At 45.5% G+C, this 23,574-nt stretch overlaps 2 protein-coding genes across 3 annotated transcripts in view; one reads left to right on the forward strand and one right to left on the reverse strand.

Annotated features, from left to right (window-relative positions):
• The first annotated feature begins 114 nt into the window (after window positions 1-114).
• On the forward strand, window positions 115-22,004 carry KIF7 (kinesin family member 7). The gene is made up of 19 exons (XM_081171033.1): window positions 115-129; window positions 1,452-1,848; window positions 2,986-3,186; window positions 3,701-4,118; window positions 4,641-5,178; window positions 5,869-6,012; window positions 6,863-7,060; window positions 8,129-8,322; window positions 9,865-9,977; window positions 10,914-11,066; window positions 12,635-12,837; window positions 12,977-13,174; window positions 14,293-14,418; window positions 15,059-15,235; window positions 16,737-16,952; window positions 17,637-17,843; window positions 19,354-19,552; window positions 19,668-19,814; window positions 21,251-22,004. The coding sequence occupies exons 2-19, from the start codon at window positions 1,521-1,523 to the stop codon at window positions 21,625-21,627; spliced, it is 4,137 nt and encodes a 1,378-aa protein (XP_081027159.1). The 5' UTR covers window positions 115-129; window positions 1,452-1,520; the 3' UTR covers window positions 21,628-22,004.
• TICRR (TOPBP1 interacting checkpoint and replication regulator) overlaps window positions 21,793-23,574 on the reverse strand; it is a 31,084-nt gene continuing 29,302 nt past the window's right edge. For both annotated transcript variants that reach the window (XM_081171004.1, XM_081171003.1), the window contains exons 21-22: window positions 23,019-23,138; window positions 21,793-22,694 (exon numbers count right to left, since the gene is read on the reverse strand). In XM_081171004.1, the coding sequence (XP_081027130.1) occupies window positions 22,579-22,694; window positions 23,019-23,138 (236 nt within the window). In that variant the 3' untranslated portion in view covers window positions 21,793-22,578. The remainder of the gene's footprint in view (window positions 22,695-23,018; window positions 23,139-23,574) is intronic.

The raw sequence follows: 23,574 nt of genomic DNA on the forward strand, positions 1-23,574 counted from the left end.
CTCCTCCTCTCCAAAAACCTCCCTCACTCGACGGCTCCCTCGCCAAGGAAAGAGGCGGAGCCGCCTGCCGACGCCATTTCCCCGCGCCGGCCTAGTCGGGCCCGCCCAGCGCCGACGCCTCAACTCTGGGTAGGTATCGCCGCGCCAAGGCTCAAAAGGAGGCGGCGGCGGCGGCGAGGTGAGGTGGGAAAGTGCACAGCGCTTCGTCAGCGGTTTCCCTGGGAAGGGTGCCTCTGAGCATGTGCAGGGAGTTCGCGGTGTCCCGCTCCCTCGGGCTTGGTGTGCTCAAGGCTTATTTCCCTGCAGGGGGCATGGAGCCGTTTGTCCCGCCGCATCTCCTATGCAGGTCCCCCCCTTCTTAATTTCCTCGACCCTCCCATTGTAGGGGGATTTCTCGGTCCCTGACTGTCTCCTCCTCAAAAAACAAAACAAAAACAAAACAAAACCCTCAACGCCCCCCTTTTTTTGCTTATGCGACCTGTGCCCACCCCACATTTTCTCGTGGGGTGACTCCAGCTAGCCACGCGCCTGATGCTTCTCTTTGGGAAAGTCTTTGGGGCCAAGTTATTACGAAAAAGTTACGCATTTGGAAGTTGCAATTTCTACATGTTCTGCTAGTGCAATTTTTTTTATAAGGCAATTAAAGTTGCTGCTTATTATTCATTTATTGTGTTTCTGTCCCACCTTTTTTCTCTCCAAATGAGACATACGTTGTTCCTGCCCCCTCATTTAGTCCCTACAACAACTCTGCGAGGTAGGTTAGGCTGACTGTCCGAAGTTCAGACTGTGAGCTTCACGAACGCATGGGGATTTGAACCCTGGTCTCCTAGGGTTCATCACACTGACTATAATATTGTCTAGCCTTTCTTTAGAAACAGGTGCTGAGCTGCAGATGGGCAAAGCTGGGGTAAGGGAGAAGGGTTAAAATGATGAAATTTATTTAAAAACCTGTTAGATTTCTTTGAAACTGGCTGCTGTTTATGGGTGCTTTCAAGCTGTCACTATTTTCAGGTGGGATTCAATCATGTACCGGCCAATTTAGGTTGTGCAGTTTTAGTTGATTGAGAGGTCTTGACATTTTGTAGTGACAGGAAGATGCACTGGAAGGTGTGGGATGATAATACTTGCTTTGGTGCAATGTTATTCAACCAGTTTCTGGTTGTTATTCAACCAGTGGGGAGATTTCTGTTGCATTTGGGTCCTGCTTGCAGGCTTCCCACAGGCATCTGATTGGCCACTCAGAACATGGTTCTGGACTATTTAAATCTTTGGTCTGATCTAGCAAGGCTCATTTTATATTTTGTATTGTATTTGTATTGTTAACTGCTTTGGAAACTTTAGCTGAAAGGTGACCTAGATATCCAAAAATACATAACATATGCCTTAACCAGTACTTTATTTTATTTTTGCTTGTGCTGTCTACTCTAACTTGGCTTTTCCTCTTCTCATAGCATGTCAGGCATAGAGATGACACTCCTACTTAGTTTTCAGATGTCCTGACTCTTCATTTGCTACCAGCCATGGGTCTGAAAGCCAAACTCCAACCACCAACAGTGGAGGTTCCTGTCAGGGTGGCTGTACGCATTCGACCTTTACTTCCCAAGGAACGACTGCATGGGCACCAGACTTGCCTACAAGGTGACCCAGAGACTAAGGAAGTTACTCTTGGGCGCAGCCGCCATTTCCACTTTGACACAGTCTTCACCGAATCCTCAGACCAGGAGTCTGTGTATGCTGCTTGTGTACAGCCGCTGGTGGAAGCTTTCTTTGAAGGTTTCAATGTTACTGTGTTTGCCTATGGCCAGACAGGCTCAGGGAAGACCTACACCATTGGAGAAGCTAGTGTCTGTGAGTTCCATCTTTTGCATGAATAGCATGTCCTGCATTCTCCTCTCCTCTCTACCCAGGATACATGTAGCCCTATTACTTTTTATTGTAAAGGCAGGGACTGTATTATATGTAAGCCACTCTTTAAACAAATAAGATAAATCCTAACCTGCATCTGAGCAAGTCGACTGTAGTTCACAAAAGGATCTAGCCTCAAGGGCAGGATTTCATAGGTGGGTGGAGCTGCCCATCTGTCAATCACTTGATGACACAGTTATGGCAAGTGATTGTGTGCTTTCAAGTAATGAAGTTGAGACTTTAAAGCACCCAGTGTAGCTGATTTACTCTCTCCAAAAATGTGAAGCCGATTTAAATGTTTTGAGGAAATTTTTCAATCAGGTTTCTAAAAAAGCTTTTGTAAGAATGAATCACTCCAAGCGAGCTAAGAGAGTAAACTTTGGAAGAAGCTTGGTTCCTCAACACCCATACCACTGTGCCACTAGCGCTATCATATGTGTGTTTGTGGCAAGTGGGCTAATAAAGTACAGTCATACCTTGGAAGTCAAACAGAATCAGTTCCAGAAGTCCGTTTGTCTTCCAAAATGTTTGGAAACCAAAACGTGGCTTCTGATTGGCTGCAGGAAGCCCTGTTGGACTTTTGGCTTCTGAAATTTTTTCAGAAGCAAACACTCACTTCTGGGTTTTGATCGTTCGGGGGCCGATTTGTTCTAGAGCCAAGGCGTTTGAGATCCAAGGTGTGACTGTACTTTTGTGGATTCCTTTTGCAAGGCTGTTGTACAGTCTCAGGTGGGGACAGAAGCATTTTTCAGCTTCTTGCCTTACTTGAGACAACTGGGGACTCTTGGATAATCAGTGTAATATCTGCTGGGATTTGGCTGTCTGGTTTATTGAGTAGATGTGTGTCCCCTTAAAGTGTGTGGGACACACTTTAAGGAGTGGATTGCTAAATTCATGCTGAACTGTTATTGAAACCTGTGTTCTACCAGCAAAGTTGCCTTCTGAATCAGTTTGGTTAAAAGCAAACAATAACCACCTTCGGTATAATAACTTTCTTCCTGGTGATTAAATTAGTTCCCCACACATCCATTACAGCCTGCAATTTCCTCCCAACAAATGTGTTTTCTTTGTTGCTTCCAGCTTCCATCAATGAGGATGAGCAGGGCATAATCCCACGAGCCATGGCTGAAGCCTTCAAGATCATGGATGAGAATGACTTGCTGGATTACACGGTCCGCATTTCTTATCTAGAAGTGTATAAGGAGGAGTTTCGGGACCTGCTGCAGGTGGAGACAGCTAGCAAGGACATACAGATCCGGGAAGATGACAAGGGCAATATTGGTAAAAGCGAACAAACGGTTGCTGCTATTGCTCCCTGCATCTTTAAAAGCCTGACTTCTCGTTGTAGTTTCAATTGGCATTGCTCCTTTTCCTTGCCATTGCTAGGTGGCAAATTGAGCAGGTAGCGCTTTGGTTTGCCTGGTCTGTATTTTGTGGATTTAACAATCTACCACTTCCCATTTTACCTCTTCTCCAAAACTGGAGTTTAGTTCCCTCCAGCTTCCCTGGCATGGCTGAAAACTAGGCTTGTACAGGCATCTTGCCCCAGGATTTACCTCTTGAATCATACATTATTTCAGGATTTGGCTCCCTGTACACAGTGACCTTGCTATGCCATTATTAGCCCGAGTTATTGCTTTCATTACTTAATTAATCAAATGGGTTTTACTTACCCATTTGTTTCTCAGCTGTTTAACTCACCTTGATGCTTTCATTAGCTGGGGCAGAAAAGCTTCATCAGCTGGAGCTCCCTTTAGCTCTTGATTTTCCCTCTTTGCTATCCCTCTTGTTGCAGTGCTGCATGGGGTGAAGGAGACCGAAGTGGAAGGCCTGGATGAGGTCCTGAGCCTACTGGAAATGGGCAACATGGCCAAGCACACTGGGGCCACCCACATCAACAGAAAGTCAAGCCGCTCGCACTCCATCTTCACCGTGACTATGGAGCAGCGCCGCAGTGCCGGGCGTCTTACTCGCCTCACCCTTCAAGAGAAGGTCTTGGTTCCAGCCTCTGGCCAGGTTCTTTCCTCCAAATTTCACTTTGTGGATCTGGCAGGCTCTGAGCGGGTGGTGAAGACGGGGAACACTGGGGAGAGGCTCAAGGAGAGCATCCAGATCAACAGCAGTCTTCTGGCTCTGGGCAACGTAATCAGCGCATTAGGAGACCCCCGCCGGAAAGGCAGCCACATTCCTTACCGGGATTCCAAAATTACCAGGTAAGTAGTATGCTGTTCTTTTTATCCACAGTGGCATGCATTAGGGCAAAGCCCTGTTTTCTCATGTCTTGACTGTGCTGTCGTTCCACTTGGGGGGGGGGGTCTTCTCTTTCTGTGTTTCCTAACTTGGACTTGCCACTTGGAATCTCTGCTAGTTTTGTCCTGATTGCTGCTTCTGAGGCAGGCTCAGTAGTCGGAATGTTCAATTTTATTGTCCTCCTTGTCTGTTCAGCTTCAGCCTTGCTAATGGATGTACAGTGGTACCTTGGTTCTCAAACTTAATCCATTCCGGGAGTCTGTTCGACTCCCGAAACCATTCGAAAACCAAGGTGCAGCTTCCGATTGGCTGCAGGAGCTTCCTGCACTCAATCAGAAGCTGCGTCGGACATTTGGCTTCCAAAAAACGTTTGCAAACTGGAACACTTACCTCCGGGATTGCAGCGTTCGGGAGCCGATTTGTTCGGGAGCCAAGCCGTTTGACAACCAAGGTACCACTGTACTGATTCCTGTCATATTCCTCAGGATCCTGAAAGATTCTCTTGGTGGGAATGCCAAGACCGTGATGATTGCCTGCCTCAGCCCTTCCTCCTCTGACTTTGACGAAAGCTTGACCACGCTGAATTACGCCAACCGTGCGCAGAATATCAAGAACAGGGCGGTGGTGAACTGCTGCAAGGAGACGGAGCACATGGAGCAGCTGCAGCTGCAGATAAAGAGCCTGCAGAGGGCGCTAGAGCAGCGCCACCGCTCCGAGACACGCATCATCAACCGTTCCGAAGCTCCCGTCAAGCGGCCTTCGCAGGATAATGCCACCCGGTTGCATGCAGAGTGTAGCCGCTACAGGACCTGTACGGACGCCGCGTACCAGCTCTTCATGGAATTGCAAGGGGAAGGCAATCTGACTGTGGACCAGATCCTGCGGGTGAAGGAGTGGTTGTGTGCTGTGGAGAGCGAGAGGAGCGAGCTGAGCTCAGCCTCTGGCTTAGACAGTGGCATTGAGAGCACTTCAGTGGAAGATCAAAACCCTAAGGCAGCAAGTTCCAAGCCAACTAAGTCTCAGGTACTATTATTCACTGCTATTATTTTTTCAGATTTCTTAGCCACAAGGGTGAGCCACAACCATTTTTTAAAATCCCATTTAAAAAAAAACAAAAAAACCCCCACACACTTTAAAATACAGTGGTACCTCGGTTCCAGTTACAGATAGGTAGCCGTGTTGGTCTGCCATAGTCAAAATAAAAAAAATCCTTCCAGTAGCACCTTAAAGACCAACTAAGTTAGTTCTTGGTATGAGCTTTCGTGTAAGCTCATGCCAAGAACTAACTTAGTTGGTCTTTAAGGTGCTACTGGAAGGAATTTTTTTATAGTGGTACCTCGGGTTACATACGCTTCAGGTTACATACGCTTCAGGTTACAGACTCCACTAACCCAGAAATAGTGCTTCAGGTTAAGAACTTTGCTTCAGGATGAGAACAGAAATTGTGCTCTGGCGGCGCAGCAGCAGCAGCAGGTGGCCCCATTAGCTAAAGTGGTGCTTCAGGTTAAGAACAGTTTCAGGTTAAGTACGGACCTCCGGAACAAATTAAGTACTTAACCCGAGGTACCACTGTATAACAACAATCATATAACCCCGACTATGGTGGCTGCCTTTTAACTTCCTGGTTCAATTCCAAGTACTGTTTTTGCCCTATAAAACCTCAGGACTCCAGTACCTTAGGTAGCAAGTGTCACCCTCCTTTCTCTTTGGCAGAAGCAAGAAGACCACATGGAAGGATCTGAAGCTGTGAGAGAAGAACACATGGCAAGGTTGGAGAGGCAGGTGGAGCGTTTAGAGGAGGAGAATCGGGATTTTCTAGCCGCCCTTGAGGATGCCATGGAACAGTACAAGCTGCAGGTATCACTTAGGCCATGTGCAGACTTCCTCTCTTGTGGGCACAATGGTGATCTTCAGACAGAGAAATCCATATTTGCAGCCAGATTCTTCTTATCCTCCCTTTTACTTTCATTAAGGTTTCTTGTTCTCTTCTTTCCTTCACTCCACTAGGAAGACAATTGGTTCATCTTTTGAAAATGAGCCCACACCAGCATTTTTACAGGTCACCTTTCCAACCTTTGAGTTTCAGGATTTTTGCTTGCAGTCTTCGTTCAGCTAAGCTGTCACTGGATGGGGTACCCAGCAGTATCTGCTGGGCTCTTAATACATGGAAGAGTCCATCTTCTATCATCTTGCATATTGTTACTCTAAGGTAAAGGGACGTGGGTGGCGCTGTGGGTTAAACCACAGAGCCTAGGACTTGCCGATCAGAAGGTTGGCGGTTCGAATCCCCATGATGGGGTGAGCTCCCATTGCTCGGTCCCTGCTCCTGCCAACCTAGCAGTTTGAAAGCATGTCAAAGTGCAAGTAGATAAATAGGTACCGCTCCAGCGGGAAGGTAAACAGCGTTTCTGTGTGCTTCTCTGGTTCGCCAGAAGTGGCTTAGTTATGCTTGCTACATGACCCAGAAGATGTACGCTGGCTCCCTTGGCCAATAAAGCAAGATGAGCACCGCAACCCCAGAGTCGGCCATGATTGGACCTAATGGTCAGGGGTCCCTTTACTCTAAGGTAGGTCTATCCAGATGCTGTTAGAATCCAGCCTAGCCAGCAGTCCAGGATGATGAGAGCTGCAGTTCAACATCTTCTGGAGGGCACCACATTGACTACCCTGTGAGGCCACCAAAACTTGTTTCGCCCTTCCCCCACAGAGTGACAAGCTGCAGGAACAACATGACATCATCTGCAAACTACAAACATACCTGCAGACGGAGATGCCCAGACTTGGTGTTCCTGAATTGCTGCAGAACGTCGTCTTGGTACAGCTTGACCAAAGGCCTCACACAGCTCCTGTGGATGCTGCCCAGTCTCTCCACCGGCTTAGGCTTGCCCGTGATAAGCACAGCAAGGTTTGTGAGCTGCCTTGGGGTATTCTATCATGATACATTGAGTTTTGTTTCCTCTTGAGTGTTGTCTAGGAACAACCTATTTCACCTCCCACCAGCCCATCAATTTAAGCAAATTCTGCAACAGTAGAGTTGGATGTCCTGGAGATTTGAATTTAAAGTGGTGAGAGATGTAAATACCATATTGCTTTTATTCGAGGTGAGGCAGAGAAGACAACATAGACTTTGTGTGTAGAAAATACTTCTGATGCAATGTTTTTGTGAGGGCTTTTCCTTCATTTCTTTTCTTCTCTCGACAACATTTTGTGAGGTGCTTCCTCACACAGTTTTAGCATAACTCTGGAGTGAGTGGGAGGAGCCTCCCAGTATATCATTTGTCCACCCACTGAAAAGAATTAACAGCACAGTAAGTCTAATGCAAGACCATGCTGTAGTCTAAACCACTGAGCCTCTTGGGTTTGCTGATCTGAAGGTTGGTGATTTAAATCCCCGCGATGGGCTAAGCTCCCGTTGCTCTATCCCAGCTCCTGGCAGCCTAGCAGTTCGAAAGCACGCCAGTGCAAGTAGATAAATAAGTACTTCTGTGGCGGGAAGGTAAACGGCGTTTCCATGCACTCTGGTTTCTGTCACGGTGTCCCGTTGCGCCAGAAGCGGTTTAGTCATGCTAACCACATGACCCTGAAAGCTGTCTGTGGACAAACACCGGTTCCCTCGGCCTGAAAGCGAGATGAGCACCGCAACCCCATAGTCGCCATTGACTGGACTTAACCATCCAGGAGTCCTTTACCTTTTACTTTTTTGCCTAGAAATATTAAGAAGCTATTTGCGGATCACAGGTATCTTGTGTGTGCTTTTACTGGATATATCTGCCACAATTACATTTTCAGGTAAGGGAGTGTCGGGGTAGAAAACGGGTTAGATAATCTGGTGAACCTGTTACTCTTTCAGACTTCCTTGAAGGAGTTAGAGCTAAGGATCTGAAGTCTCCCCTACAGAGGACAAATAATTTCAGGGTGCAGGCATCACGTCAGGGACATTTCTCTTATTATCCCTTTCTCTCCCTCTAAACAGCTGTGCAGTGCCCCAACCCTCAATGGGAAGAACTTGTTGGTGTACCGCCAAAGACTGCCTTGTGGCTTGACGAGCAGCTTGGAGGCTAGCAGTACAATACAAACACAGGAGATTGACAGGACTTCAGAGCAGGCAGCGGAGCCATCTGTAGAGAAGGGAGACTGTGAACAGATAAGGTCCCTTTACCGACGCAGGTGAGTGAAGAGCCTGATGCTGGGCTTACAGACCCACCTACTTCACATAACTCTGGTTCAGTCTCTAGCACTCCACCTGGCTATCTCTTCCTGAGACTTTGGAGCAGTGTTTCCCAAACTTGGGTCCCCAGTGGTTTTTGGACTACCAACTCCCATCATCCCTAGCTAGCAGGACCAGTGGTCAGGGATGATGGGAATTGTAGTTCATTGCTAGGAGATGCGATGAGGTTGAGGGAACCTTCTTTCATATGTGTTGTACCTGTAAAAGGGTAAAAGAGTTTTGGGAAATAATCCATAATGAATTGGGGGGGGAAATGTTTAAAAGTACTTTTTTAATAAAAAAAACGAGTCCTTTTTTCCAGATGGAAATTCCCAGGTGTCAAAAAAGGTTATGCCACTACTGCAGCCCCTAAATGGAAAATGAGCGAGGTCCCAACTAAAGAAGAATGGCAACTTGGGATATGCACAGCTTGCAGACTTAACATATAGAATAAGAGAACAAAAAGAACATACATTTAGAGAAGATTGAAAAATGTTTCTTGACTATATGGGGGGAAATTGTGTACACTTGAAAATGTTGGCAGCATTAAGATAAATTAAACCGTGTAAATTTGTTATGATGGATGTGATAATGGACTACTGAATGTTTGTAAAATATGCAGGGATCTATGATATGCAAAATGAACTATGGAAAGAGACGAAGGGAAGTCATTGATATTTTAAGGATGTTTAAATGAGTATTCTAAATTGTAAAACAGAATTTAATAAATATATGTAAAGGAAATGTAGTTCAAAAAGCTGGAGACCTAAGTTTGGGAAACACCGTTTTGGAGGGATACTGATTGTGTGAAATACCTTGCCTTTCTGCCAGACTCGGCAACTTCCTTGGCAGGTCTGAAATTGCCAGTGTCTGAAATTGGAATGTCTGAGGCCCACCTCTTGCAAACACCCAGCTAACACAAGTGGGAGAACTGCCCTTAACAATATAGGGGAATGTTACTGACTGGCTGAGCAGGCATGCAGATGCTGCCAGCTTGGAACAGGGCAGTTCAGATAATAAAATAGAACATTAGCCCTGTTGCAGAAAGGATGTTGCTCTGTGCACAAAATCTTCTATTGTTGAAATATATATAAAAAATGTCCAGTGGCACCTTAGAGAGCAACTAAGTTTGTTCTTGTTATAAGCTTTTGTGTCCATGCACACGGAAGCTTATACCAAGAACAAACTTAGTTGGTCTCTAAGGTGCCACTGGGCTATATGTGTGTGTGTGTGTGTGTGTGTGTGTGTGTGTGTGTGTGTGTATCGACTGTGTCGGACCAACACGGCTACCTACCTGATTCTATTTCTTGTGTGATCCCTTAACTTTAATTCATCAAAGGTGATGAATTCCGTACAACGAAGGGGAAACTGACTGAGATGCCACCAGCTTTACTTCTGTCTGGACTCAGGGTGGGGTGTGTGCTTTATAATTTCAACTTTTCTCTCCCGCATTGTTTATGCAAGCCCTCTGGATAAAGTGACCAATTTGGTTGCCGTTCTAGAAATGGGATCTACAGCTGCAGCCAGGAGGAGGTTTCGGATAAGAGGAGCAGCAGACAATGGAATAAGAGCAATCCAGCACAGATCCAGGAGGAGCCTCCAGAACCCTCTAGAGGTAAGAGGAGATTGAGTTGCCCCTCTCAGAACTCTAATGACAGCAATATAAAACCAGGACACCCTGAATGCCTCAAGCTATACCTGGACTAGGCAACTCTTTTTTTTTTAAAAAAAATATATTTTAATTATTTATTTTTATATTCAATTTTACACTATACATTTGATTTCAAGCCTTAATCAAAATCATCAACATTTAGGATTCCCCAAATCCTTAGACTTCACTCCACCCTTTCATGGTTTCCAATATGAAACTTTTTCTGCTGCATCATATATTTTCTCCATTTTTCTTAAAATAATCCGTATTTACCTTAGTTTTCAATACATTACAAGTGTTACTCAAATCCTGCCAAAGTTTTTAGTTGTTTACAGTGTTCTCTTAAGTAAATTCTAAATTTTTCCCAATCCTTATTAAAGTTTCTACCTGATTTCTGATTTCCCCGGCAATTTTTGCCATTTCGGCATAGTCCATCATCTTCATCAACCATTTGTCTCTGGTCGGGACTTTATCTTCTTTCCATCTCTGGCCAGTAGTATCAGCGCTGCTGTCGTCACATGCATAAATAATAGTTTCTGCCCCTTTGGTATCTCTGCATCTAAAATTCCTAGTAAAAAATGCTGCTTCTCTCCCCCCCCCCCAACGTTATTTTAAACATTTCTTTCAACTCATTATATATCATTTCCCAGAAAGCTTTGTTATTTTGCACATCCACTGCATAAGGTAGAACGTGCCTTCCTTCTCCAGCATAAATTAAATACCAACGATACATCATTGGTATTTAAAGTCCTTCTTTCATAACTTTTCCCAATATGAAAATTGAATATTATGCCCAGTATCTCTTTTAGGCAACTCTTGCCTTGGTGCCTTCTGTCCCTTCACCCATTTGGATTGGATTCTTGCCAGGGCACTTCTATATTTTGCTTCTTTTTTCCGCAGAGGACTGCAGGAGACCAGAGCTGAGCAGCCTTGGAGAAGGCTTTTCAGGGAAGGATTCAGAGTGGCGGCTGCTTCAAGCCCACCAGAAGATCCGTGAACTGGCAATCAACATCCGCATGAAGGAAGACCTGATTGTGGAACTCATCAAGACAGGTGAGGAGCACTCTTAAGTAGAGATGTAGCTTGGGTGATTGACTTGAGGATAGGGGAGTTTCCCCCTTTATATATTCTCAGAACAACTGGAAGGGGTGTGTGTGTGTGTGTGTGTGTGTGTGTGTGTGTGTATATATATATATATATATATATATATATATATATATATATATATAGGTTTTGGTGTCTTCGGGTGTCTTCCCGTGTAAGAGTTGGGGTGTCTAGGCGACGTTTCGACGAGGTCTCACTCGTCATCTTCAGGCTGGTGCTTTCGGCTTCTTGAAGCCGAAAGCACCAGCCTGAAGATGACGAGTGAGACCTCGTCGAAACGTCGCCTAGACACCCCAACTCTTACACGGGAAGACACCCGAAGACACCAAAACCTACATTCCTGTACCCGTGAAAATCTACGAAAGCATATATATATATATATATATATATATAAATAAATATCTTGGTTGTATGGCTTGAGGAAAAGCATTCACCTCTCTCCAAGCTGAATGAGAGCCATTTGGCAGTCTTCTGCCATGTGTATGTGTACAGCACATAAAGCCAGAAAGGAATTACTTTGGTTTTCTTTCAAGAGTAGTAGCTGTATTGTTTTGTGTTCCCAAAATAAATGCAGCCTCTGTATACTTACTTGAGAGCATCTCTATCAAACCCAGAGGGACTAACTTCTGAACAGGCTTGCATTGAACTGGAAATTTTTATCTGAGGTATTCTTAGTGAAAATTGAAGCAAGACAAGGTGTTTTTTTTGTGTGTGTGTGTCAATATTTTATACGTGAAAAGTGGTGTGCAAGTTTTTAAAATACTCTGGTTTTATCCAGAACACTTTTGTCTCTGGCTCTGCCAGTCATTGTCTCTAGCTCTGCCCCTTCCAGCATACAGCCCCCATAAGAAAAAAAGGTTGCCAACCCCCTGTGGTAAAGGGATAATTAATTCTTATCTGTGTCATGCTTCAATAACAAATATTTACTACCATTCAGCCTTCTTATTCCTTTTCTTTCCATTCCTGTTCCCCATCACAACTTCTGCTTGTCCTCTCTTTTTCCTGGTCTAACTTTCCTTCTCTATTCCCTTTTTTTTAAAAAAAGGATTTTTATTGGTTTAACAAAATTAAATTATAAAATCAAATAAGATTCTTCCGAATTGTAGGACTTCCCTCCTCCACTCCATGGGTCCTTTGTATAGCTTAATCAACTGCATATTATAGTTCATCCAAATTACAATCCTCCAAAGTATCCAAAGTCTTTGTAACATTGCAAGAGTTATTCCTTCTCTATTATTCCCATCCTGGTTTACAGTTACTATTACATCCTTACCAAACACTGAGCTGATAAGACTGCTGCTGTCACATCTTCCTCTACCTAATTGCTGGTGGAAGCAGAGATAGGAGTCTGTCTTGGAGTGTCTTCATTTTGACCTGCATTTGATCTCCATGAAGTTTACCTTCCCCTCCTTAAAATGATTTTGTTTATGCTGCTCCACTGACCCCCCCCCCACAAAAGCCCACCCCAGGTGCCAGACTGGCCTTTGGTGGTGATGCCAAGCTTCTGTGTCTTTCAGGGAAGCATGCGCAGACGATGAACAAGCAGTATTGTCAGAAAATCCGCGACTTGGAGCAGGAAGCAGAGCTGGTGCGAGTGGAATTAAATGACGGCCAGAGGCAGCTTTGGGAGCTGGAGGGCAAGGAGTCCCGAAACCCCGCAGAGAAGCGGAAGCTCCAGGAATACCGTACCAAAGTGGCAGCAGCTCAGAGCAAGGCAAAGGTGAGCCCTGGAGCACTACTATATTGGGGGGTGGGGGTGGCAGAGTGCCAGGGTGTCCCAAAAAGGCCTCTTCCATTTTGAGAGCCTCCTTTTGGTCCCTGGCATTAGCTGTCCTGCCTTATTGTCCGTCCTGCAACAGATCCTGCAAGAGAAGAAGCGAGCGACTGAGAAGCTGGCCTCTCTCTCCGCTCAGAACGAGAAGCGCTTGCAGGAGCTGGAGAGGAACGTGCAGCTGATGCGGCAGCAACAGGGGCAGCTGCAGAGGCGGCTGCGGGAGGAGGTGGACCAGAAGCGGCGCCTGGAGACAGAGATGCACAAAGGGCAGCACCGTGTCAAGGTAGGGGCAGCTGGGCTTCAGTGCCAAGGCCAGAGAGTATTCAGGAGCAGCGATGGCCCTATCTGTTCTCAGAATTGTAGAGTCGGAAGGGACCGTTTTAAAGAGAACTACACTGGTTGCTGGCATATTCTGACCTCGGGTTAAAGAGGCTAGTTTTAACCTTGAAAGCCCTTCAAGGCTTTGAGATCCAGGGACCCCTTGTATCAACCTGTGAGAGAATAACATTTTCCACTGAGGCTCCGCTGACTGCCACAACCAGTAATCAAGAAGGTGGAAACAAGAGAGGGCTCCTTCATTGGCTATGTAATCCATTCATTTCGTACCCATAAAAGGTAATATAAAGGTAAGGTAAAGGACGGTTATGTCCAGTCAAAGGCAACTGTGGGGTGCGGCGCTCATCTCGCTTCAGGCTGAGTGAGCCGGTGTTTGTCTACAGACGGCTTTCCAGGTCATGTGGCCAGTATGACTAAACTGCTACTGGCACACGGAGGTCCATCACGAGTGCCAGAGGGCACAGAAATGCCGTTTACCTTCCTGCTGCAGCGGTGCTTATTTATTTACCTGCACTGGTGTGCTTTCAAACTGCTAGGTTGGCAGAAGCTGGGGCAGAGCAATGGGAGCTCACCCTGTCACGCAAATTTGAACTGCTGACCTTCCAGTTGGCAAACCCAAGAGGCTCAGTGGTCTAGACCACAGCTCCACCTGCTTCCCATTTGGTACCCAATTACAATTCGGTACCCATATTATCTTTGTCACCAGGTTAAGACTTTTTTTTTATTTTCTGGGGCATTTTAAATGAATTGAAGTTCTAGTTTTAATGGAGAAGAACAGGGCTTTTTCTGGCACCTCTTTTTCTAGACAAACAGCACTGGAGAACAATATACATAATAAATATAACTACCTGGAACTGAGTTACCCATTTGGCTTTCTGAATATGTTTTGATGTTTTGGAGTCTTTAGAAGGTGGTCTGTTGTTTGTTGTTGCATCTTAATTGCATAGTCTCATTTTGTGCCATGAGCCACCCTGGGATATGTCGCTATGAAGGGTTGTGCATAGAAATGCCTTTTAATAAATGATACCTTGCGGGTCTGACAGTTTCCCCTCCACTCATCTTCAGGAGTTGGAGCTGCAGCATGAGCAGCACCAGAAGATCTTGCGCATCAAGACTGAGGAGATAGCAGCATTCCAAAGGAAGCGCAGGAGTGGCAGCAACGACTCCATGATCAGTTTAGAACAGCAGCAGGTAATGAAGCAAGGGCTGGCGTGCCTTTCATCTTCAACAGCTCGAGGCTGGGGTGTGAAATGCCCCTGCAAAAGGGCAAGATTGGGAGCAATAAGTGCTTTTTGAAGGGTTAATACAGTTGTACCTTTGTTGACGAACACCTTGCGAGTGGAACGGTTTGGCTCCCAAACGCCGCAAACCCCGGAAGTGACTGCTCCGGTTTGCGAACTATTTTTGGAAGCTGAACGTCCAACTGGGCTTCCGTGGCTTCCGATTGGCTTCAGGAGCTTCCTGCAGCCAATGAAGAAGCCCCACTTTGGTTTTCAAACATTTTGGAAGTCGAACATACTTCCACAATGGATTCCCTTCGATTTCCAAGGTACGACTGTATAATAGTTAAATCGTTTCCCGGGTTTACAAGTCTTGTCTTTATTTCATTCAGTTGTGTTATGTCCTGAAATTGGGGGAACGTAGGAAGCTGCATTACACTGAGTCAGAGCATAGCTTCATTTAGTATTGTCTACTCTGGCTGGCAGTGGCTGTTTAGGGCTTCAGGCAGGAGTCCCCTTTTCCCAGCCCTTTTGGGAGATGCCAGGGATTGGACCCTCTGACAGCTTGAGTCCCTCTGACAGTCTCTCCCTCTGCCTTGCCTTCCCATCAGAAAATCGAAGAGCAGAAGAAGTGGCTGGACCTCGAGATGGAAAAAGTCCTTGAGCAACGCCGTGCCTTGGATGAGCTGGAAGACGAGCTGACCAAACGGGAAGCCATAGTGGCCAAAAAGGAAGCGCTCCTTCAGGAGAAGAATGGCCTTGAAAACAAGAGACTCCGCTCTAGCCAGGTGAGCCTTGGGTGTGGAAGGTGAGCTGCTCGTTGCCATTATTTTCTTTGTGACAAGTATAACATAATCCATTCTGAATGTTTTTTCTTAGTAAATCTGGGGTGGGGGAGTACATAAATGAAGCTTACATTAATGAATCTGTTCATGGAGAAGGTGTAAACAAAAATAGGAGGAAACACTTCATTGCAAAATTAAAGCTCATTGACTTTTTTTGGGGGGGGCTTAATTTACAAGTCAATATTTATAGGATTAGGGGACGCGGGTGGAGCTGTGGGTTAAACCACAGAGCCTAGGACTTGCCGATCAGAAGGTCGGCGGTTCGAATCCCCACGGCGGGGTGAGTTCCCATTGCTCGGTCCCAGCTCCTGCCCACCTAGCAGTTCGAAAGCACGTCAAAGTGCAAGTACATAAATAGGTACCACTCCGGTGGGAAGGTAAACAGCATTTCCGTGCGCTGCTCTGGTTTGCCAGAAGTGGCTTAGTCATGTTGGCCACATGACCCGGAAGCTGTACGCCGGCTCCCTCGACCAATAAAACGAGATGAGCGCCGCAACCCCAGCGTCGGTCATGACTGGACCAAATGGTCAGGGGTCCCTTTACCTTTATCTATAGGATTGGGCTGTAACAACCAAAATATGCTGTTGGCTGAAGGAAGTGAGGGGTGGGGGTTGCTGCTTAGGTGAGGTGCAGTGGGGAAAGGTGGCTATATGGTGGCAGCATCCTAGTTCACTCCCTTGGTCATTGTTTGGTGCCCACCTAGCAGAATGAGGCCTGTGCAGACTCCTCCCCATTACAGTGTACAGTGGCTGCTGGGGACGAGACCTGAGGAGACAGTTCCTCCTTGGTTTTTGCCTTTCACAACTCATTCCACTTCGGGGGTTGTGTACACACACAGAATTCTCCGCTGAAATCTGCATGAAGGCAGAAAATTGCCTGAGGGTTGAAGGGAGGTTCCCCCCCCCCTTAGGATAAATAAATAGGGTCCTCCTTCGGGTACAGGGGACTCGATCAATGCTAGCTGCCATCCTCCCTTCAAGAAGATGCAGTGGGACCTCAGTTTAAGAACTGTACTGTTTACAAACGATTTGGTTTATGAATTCTGCAAAACTGGAAGTAGTGTCCCGGTTGGCGAACTTTACCTCCGTCTAAGAACGGAATCCGAACGGTGGAAGGGCACCAGTGGTGGGAGGCCTCATTAGGGAAAGCGTGCCTCAGTTTAAGAACGGTTTCGGTTTAAGAATGGACTTCCGGAACGGATTAAGTTCGTAAACCGAGGTACCACTGTAATTGTTTTATTCTATGCCAAGATGTGTCTCCTCTTTTCCCTTATAGTTGCTATGCTATTCCTTCTTTGAATAGGGTTAGCTCTGTTAGCTCCTTCCCCTGAGGAATTAAAACCAAGCAATGTTTGGTAAACCACAAGGACATAAGCTGCAACCGGCGGACTTGCCATCCTAAGGATCTCTCTCCCTTCCCTGTCCCTCGATTCTTTCTGGCTTAGGCCCTGAATGATGACATCATGCGGGTGTCCAGCCGCCTGGAGTACCTGGAAAAGGAACTGACGCAGAAGAATGGGCAGCTTTGCCACAGCAGCACGCATGATCAACAACAGATCCGGCAAGAAATTAACAACTTGCGGCAAGAGAAGGACCAGTTGCTCAAACAAAGGCTGGAGATAGACAACAAGCTACGTCAGGGCACCTTGCTGTCCCCAGAGGTTAATTGGCAGTCTTTCTTGTTGCAAGTATAGTTGATGTACTAGAGATGATTTGTTTCTTTTTCTGTGATTTGTAGGTTCTTACTATAAACATTCTACACAGTATATTTCAGAGGGAACATTCTCTGAAAGTGCTTTGAAAATGACTTGTGTGCATCTTCATTTATTCATTAATTTATGATGCACAGTTCCTCTCATCTTTAAACAAGTGTGCGATTGCCATGAGTGCAGAACACAACTGCTTGATAAGGTGGAACAAATGAGCCTCCGTGGAGTGAGGGAATCTTAAAACTAGGTCATTAGTGGAACTGTGACATGACACCCTGGGTTCATTTGGGAGGAAGTGTGGGATGTAAGTTTAATAAAATGAAAATATATCTGGTGTCTTGAACAGGGGCATTGTGTCCATGAGTGCCATCCTATTTCTTTCCTAGATGCTAAATTTTAAACTCAGGTCCCTGCTTGGCCCAAGGACTTGAGCAAAAAGGCTTCGAGCAAATTATGATCAGCCTTTGTACGCAAAGTGGGAGTCACATTAAAACTATATTTCAGGTTTATGAGAGCAGCTAAATGTAAGGACTGGGAACCTCTCTGCCCAGCAGAACTAAACATTATTAGTTGCAAAACAACTAAAGTTATCCTTTCCCTCTCAGTAGTTTTCTTGCTTTCTTCCTCTCCATTTAGGAGGAACGGATCCTTTTCCAGCTAGATGAAGCCATTGAGGCTCTAGATGCTGCCATTGAATACAAAAACGAGTCAATCACTTGCCGGCAACGTGTTTTGCGGTCCTCAGCTAGTCTCCTATCCCAATGCGAGATGAACCTGATGGCCAAACTCAGCTACCTCTCATCCTCCGAGACCCGGGCACTGCTTTGCAAGTATTTTGATAAGGCAGGTGTTGAATTGTGGCTCTGCTCCATGGAGCAATTCACTGTCCAGTATGAGCACATCAGAGGCCCAGGCCTTACCCAGGGGTGCAAAACTTTTAGTCAAGTTTGGTCTCTCTCTTTCCCTCCAAACCAGCCCCTCCCTGCAGCTTTCAGAGCAAAGCTTCCTCAATGGTTTTCCTGGTTCTTAAAATATAATAAATATAATACCTTTATTGTCAATGTACAACCTGTGTACAATGAAATTAACCGAGCCTCCCCCCCCCAAACACTCAATCTCATTGCACTCTGTGTGCTTGTCGCACAACACACCAACCCTGAAAGTCAGTTGCACTATATTATTTTCCGTTCAGCAGCCTAACAGCCCCACGGATAGAAACTGTTTTTTAGCCTGTTGGTACGACTGATTATACTTCTATATCTCCTGCCCGAGGGTACAAGATTAAAGAGGTGCTGGCCAGGGTGTGAATCGCCCCTGAGAATTTTTCTCGCTCTCCTAAGGCAACAATCCCTTGCGATGTTATCTAGCAGAGTCAGGGGACAGCCCATGATATCATGTGCTGTATTCACCACCCTCTGTAAAGACTTTCTATCCGTGGCTGTCAAGCCAATGTACCACAATGTGATACAGTATGAGAGGACACTTTCTATTGTGGACTGGTAGAAGGAGGTCATCAATTGTTGTTTAACATTGCTCTTTCGCAAGACCCTGAGCAAATGGAGTCTCTGTTGGGCCTTTCTGACCACCTGAGTTATGTTGATTTTCCAAGTGTGGTCTTCACTAAGATAAACTCCCAGGACTTTAAAGGAAGAGACTCTCTCCATACAACTCCCCCAATATACAACAGGGCTAGTTCCCCTCTCTTCCTCCGAAAGTCCAACACTGTCTCCTTTGTCTTGCTAATATTTAGGTGCAAGTTATTCTCTAGGCACCATGTAAATACTTTCTGAACCTCCCCTCTGTACGCTGATTCATCTCCACCTGTAATTAGACCCATTGTACTAGTATCATCTGCAGACTTAATAATTGCAGTAGATGGATCAGATGAAATAGTCATATGTCTACAATGAGTACAGGTAGGGACTCAGCACACATCCCTGTGGGGTGCCAGTGCTGAGCTTCAGGGAGGTAGAAGTAAAAACAAGCACACTACCTTAAACCCGCATTTGGACTGCCACCATTTTGGGCAGTAGGTTGCATAGGAAGGGAGCAAGAAGGCATCCCTACACATAGAAAACTAGGATGTCGGGGGTTAGACTGGAACCCGTCTCCCTGAAATACCCATTCTCTGTGTGAGGGGATTTTTCATTTATGTTTTGCACAGAGGAGCTCCCAGCCTCCATCTGCAGTGGCGGTCCAATCCAGACCCAAGCAATGGCTTCCCACATTATCACTGGGAATCTCTCACTTCATGAATCTGTCAGTGTCATACGCATACATTGTTTCAGTTCTGTTAACAAGATGATGCCTTAGTTGCGAGAAGACCATGCAGAAAGTTTGTGTTTTTGGCCAGGTGGTGACTCTGCGAGAAGATCAACACAGGCAGCACATTGCCTATTCCGAACTGGAGATGCAGCTGGAGGAGCAGCTGCAGCTGGTATTTTGGCTGGAAGTAGCACTGGAGCGCCAGTGCTTGGAGATGGACCGCCAGCTCACCTTGCAGCAGAAGGAGCATGAGCAGAACATTCAGCTTCTGCTCCAGCAGAGCCGGGGTAACAAAGGGCCTTTTGTAGTCATTGGCGGATCACTTGGCATGTTAAATCTCCAGTTGGACAAAGTTTGCCGGTCCTCAGCAGACTGCGTATTTAATTCCCTTCTCTCACACAGAGCACATGGAAGAGGGGCAGGCAAACAGCAGGCTTCAGTACCAAGGAAGGATCCAGGCATTGGAAAAAGAATTGGCGCATTACAAGTGGGCCAACCACGAGCTGACTCAGAAGCTGAGTGCAAGCGATTTGGAGGGACAAGGCAAAGGTGAGGATAACCTCGGCTCTGGAGGTTTAGTCTTTTTATCACTGCCACTGACGACGGTTCAGATGTGACTATTCTACACAGCAAACCAAGCACATAGTCCCAACCATGTTTTGAAAGGCAAAGCGGTGGACTGGATTCCTTAGAACAGGGATGAGCAACCTTTTTCATTCAGAGGTCCAAATTCCCATGCTGAGTGGGGTCAGGCAAAAGTGGGCAGGGCATTTGGAGTAAATTTCACCTTAACACTGTAAACTAGTTTTTGCAGGCATTTTCTGCTCTCCATCCAAACATTATCAGAATTCAAGGACACACGCCAGTCGGGCATTGGGAGTGGTGTGGCTTGGGAGGGCTGTATTTGAATCTTAGACCTACCCGTGCCTTAAAAGTAACAGAGGCCAAAATAGACTGGTGCTTGCTGCCAAAAAAAATTTAAACCTGAAAACAGGGAAGTAGAGGTGAATGAATGGGGACCATTGTTGTTACACCTACTTGGTTACAGTTGGAAATGATAATTAGGCTTTGGAGAACAAGGGAGTTATGGACTGGAGCAGCATTTGAAGGGAAGTTGCTCAGACAGTGGCTCTACGTGGTTGTTGTGGGCCATCAGTCTTAAAATGTTTTGGAACCTGCTTTGTGGAGAGATGTACACTGATGTTGGAAGGGCTGTAGCACATATGCCCAGCATGGAAAAATGCTCAGCTTTAATCTCCAGGTAGGTAAAAGGTGAAATCAACACAGCCCATTTTAATATATTTTTTCAGCCCTGGCATTCTCAAAACCAGCACTGTTATGAAAGCCATTTGCAGGGGGAAACCAGTTGAGCTCACCAGCACTGTATTTCTGAAAGAGATAGGGCCCAGTCTCTCTGAAGCTATATTGACCAGGGCCACATTATCAATCTCTGCCATCAGAAAAAAATATATGTATGCTTTTGTTTCCTCCACAGATTTTTCTCTGAGCATGTGAACAGAGATTGCAGAGGTGGACAGACATCAGGCTTACTTAGGGTCTTCTATTGGCTCCCAAGATCCACAATCCATAGGCAAATGCAAAAAGACATGCACTAAAAATCAAAAGAATTCTAAGCCCAGGAATGGTCCCCCATACCCTGGCACGATGATTGTCCCTGGTTAGGTCAAGCTTTCTTTGCTTAAGTAGTATAATTTGGGTGTGTTGTTTAATGGTAGTAACAAAACAAGTGGGACTTGGAAACCCTTGCTGATCTACTTCAAATCACCCAGAGGTCTCTCCTGCAATACCAAAGTTGGGCAGAAAGCAGGCAGTGTTGAGCTCAATGACCAAATGGCTTAATTTTACTATACTCCTGTTGGTTTTCTCTGTACAGGGAATTGCCGATTTTTCGGACCATTTTTGTTCATTACACAGCACAGACCCTAGGAAATTACTTTCTAAAATGTTCTCCTCTTCTCATACAGGTATGGAAAGAATCACTTGTGCAGCCGAGGACAGACCTGGTTCGATTAGAATACATGGTGACTTTAGTGCGAATAGCGTGTTGGATCCCGTGCAGATAGAGCTCTCTGAAAGAACCCACAGAAGCGGGGATGAACCCCGGGACCTGGTGCATACAGCCTTGCCATCCACCTGGAGGCGGTCTTCATTATCCAGTGCCAACACCTTAGTACCGGAAGACTTTTGCCAGAAAGAGACAGACTTCTTATCCAGAGGTGGCCAGATGAAGGAAGCATCTCTGCCACTGAGCCTAGCTCCTCTGCTGAAGTCTCACATGGAGCTGTACAGGACTGGGCTGTCATATCCAGAAATAATTGATGTCAGGAAAAACCCATTCTAGATCCCAGCTTCTCCCTGCTACTCTTGCTCAAAGCTTGAGGGGTATTGCCTACAGAACAAGTGTATTGTTACAAGTTGCTACAAGTAGTAATTGATGGCTATGCTTAACTTAAGGTGCAAATTAGCCTTCTGTCATACGCTAGAGAGGATTTTTTTGGGAGGGCAAAAAAGCAGTATGTCAGACTTTTTCCTCTACAGCAGTGACCTTTGTATTTAGCTGCAGTACCTCCCAGAGGGAAGACCACTACCTCTGGCAAAACGCCTGTCTCTGGAGAGATAGGAAAGTCAGAAATATTTTCTGCTGTAGGCCTAGAGACATGTAAATAGTTTAACTAGCCTTTTATACTGTAGCTTCTAATAAACGAGTAACTTTTATAAGGGCTTGAAATACATTGTTTCCTTCCTGTTCACAATTTAACCAAAAGTATTACTATTTATACTCCCTTCCTAGCAGTATTCAAGTACCATACAGCTTTGGAGGGTAGACTGATGCTAATTTCAGTTAATTTATGAGCTTTAAAACCTAACAATAAATATTAGCTTCCTTCGTTTCTTGGCAAGGAAGATGTGAAATTGTTTTTTGCATGGTACGTAAGAGATATCCAGTTCCCTAGTATTTAGCTAGCACAAATAAAGAACATTCTTTCAGTACCATAAGAGCAACTTACCATATTAATTTATTTTACAAAAGTACTTTTTAAAAGCAGTCAGTTTCACCCATCATTTATACCCTTTAGTGCTGAAACCCTGAGAGGAGCCCTATGATGACACGCTCATAGCTTAAATTTATATGGAGACACTACAGCTTTTCCTCTCAGAACACAACTGTGAGTTCATGAGCAAGAGGTGCTTCCATTGTGGCTGGCAATGTTATCTTCATTTTGGTTTTAAAGTAATCCAAAATGGCTTTGTCATCAGGCTCCCAAGTATGTTCACCATCTTTTTCCCAGGTTCAGCTGAGCAGCCTTTTCCGTGAGTAGGTCCTCCTGATGGAATGTTGTCTCATGGTTGTACTGTGAAAGGGGGAGAGGTCTTCATCTGCAGCTCCAAATGCATCATTGTTGTCTCCTGTGTAGGAAAGCAATAATATGAAAAATACTGGCAGGCATAGACAGGAGAGGCAAGCACTTGTAAGTCAGCTATTTCCCTCCGTGGAACAGCAACTTTCCGTGAGAGAGCAAAATACTGAATAGCTGGTGAAAGAACCCAAAGCAGTTTAAGAATATAGCCTTCATGTCCTGTTCTGCGAGAACCTAAAGGGAACTGGGTATTTTATTGCTACAGGAAGGTCTTACAAGAACCATTGGACTATATATGTGTGGGCAGTTTGGCTATTTGCAGTTCAGGCTTCTTTTGAACACCACTCGGGTTCAAATAAACTGCATTTTTTACCTGTGGGCCATTTCCTCAGGGATGTGGTGTGGCCTTGATAGAGCAGCGGGGACTGCGTCAGTGCCCGAAGTCCAGTAGCAGAGATTGTGCTCTTCCCTGAAGACGTTGGTGGAGTCATACCTAGGAGACGTGACAAAAGATATTAGACACAAACCCTGGTTGGAGGTTCCAACACTTCTGGTAGCTATGTAGTATTCATATGTGCAAAATGGCAAAAATAGGGCTTGGGTTAAGGTGAATAGATTAATCAACTACAGCTTGATCCTTCCTTTGAGCATGCAAGTGCAACCTTCTGTTTACTAAATTCTAAAATACTGAAGGAAAGTTAAGACATATCTAAACGACTGGTCGACATTTTGGTAATATGCAAATTGACTGTTTAATTATCTGCCTTTAATAAATTAACAGAACAATCCTATGCAAATTCACTCATAGGTCCCACTATGCTCAATGGAGTCTACTTCCAATGGTGTGCATAGGACTGCATCTTAAAAACATCTGATCCACTGATAGCCCTTGACACAAGATGTGTGTTGCCCCAAAACTGCTGGGGGAA

This window comes from Podarcis bocagei (genome assembly GCF_964188305.1).
Source record: "Podarcis bocagei genome assembly, chromosome: 14".
Taxonomy (NCBI): domain Eukaryota; kingdom Metazoa; phylum Chordata; class Lepidosauria; order Squamata; family Lacertidae; genus Podarcis; species Podarcis bocagei.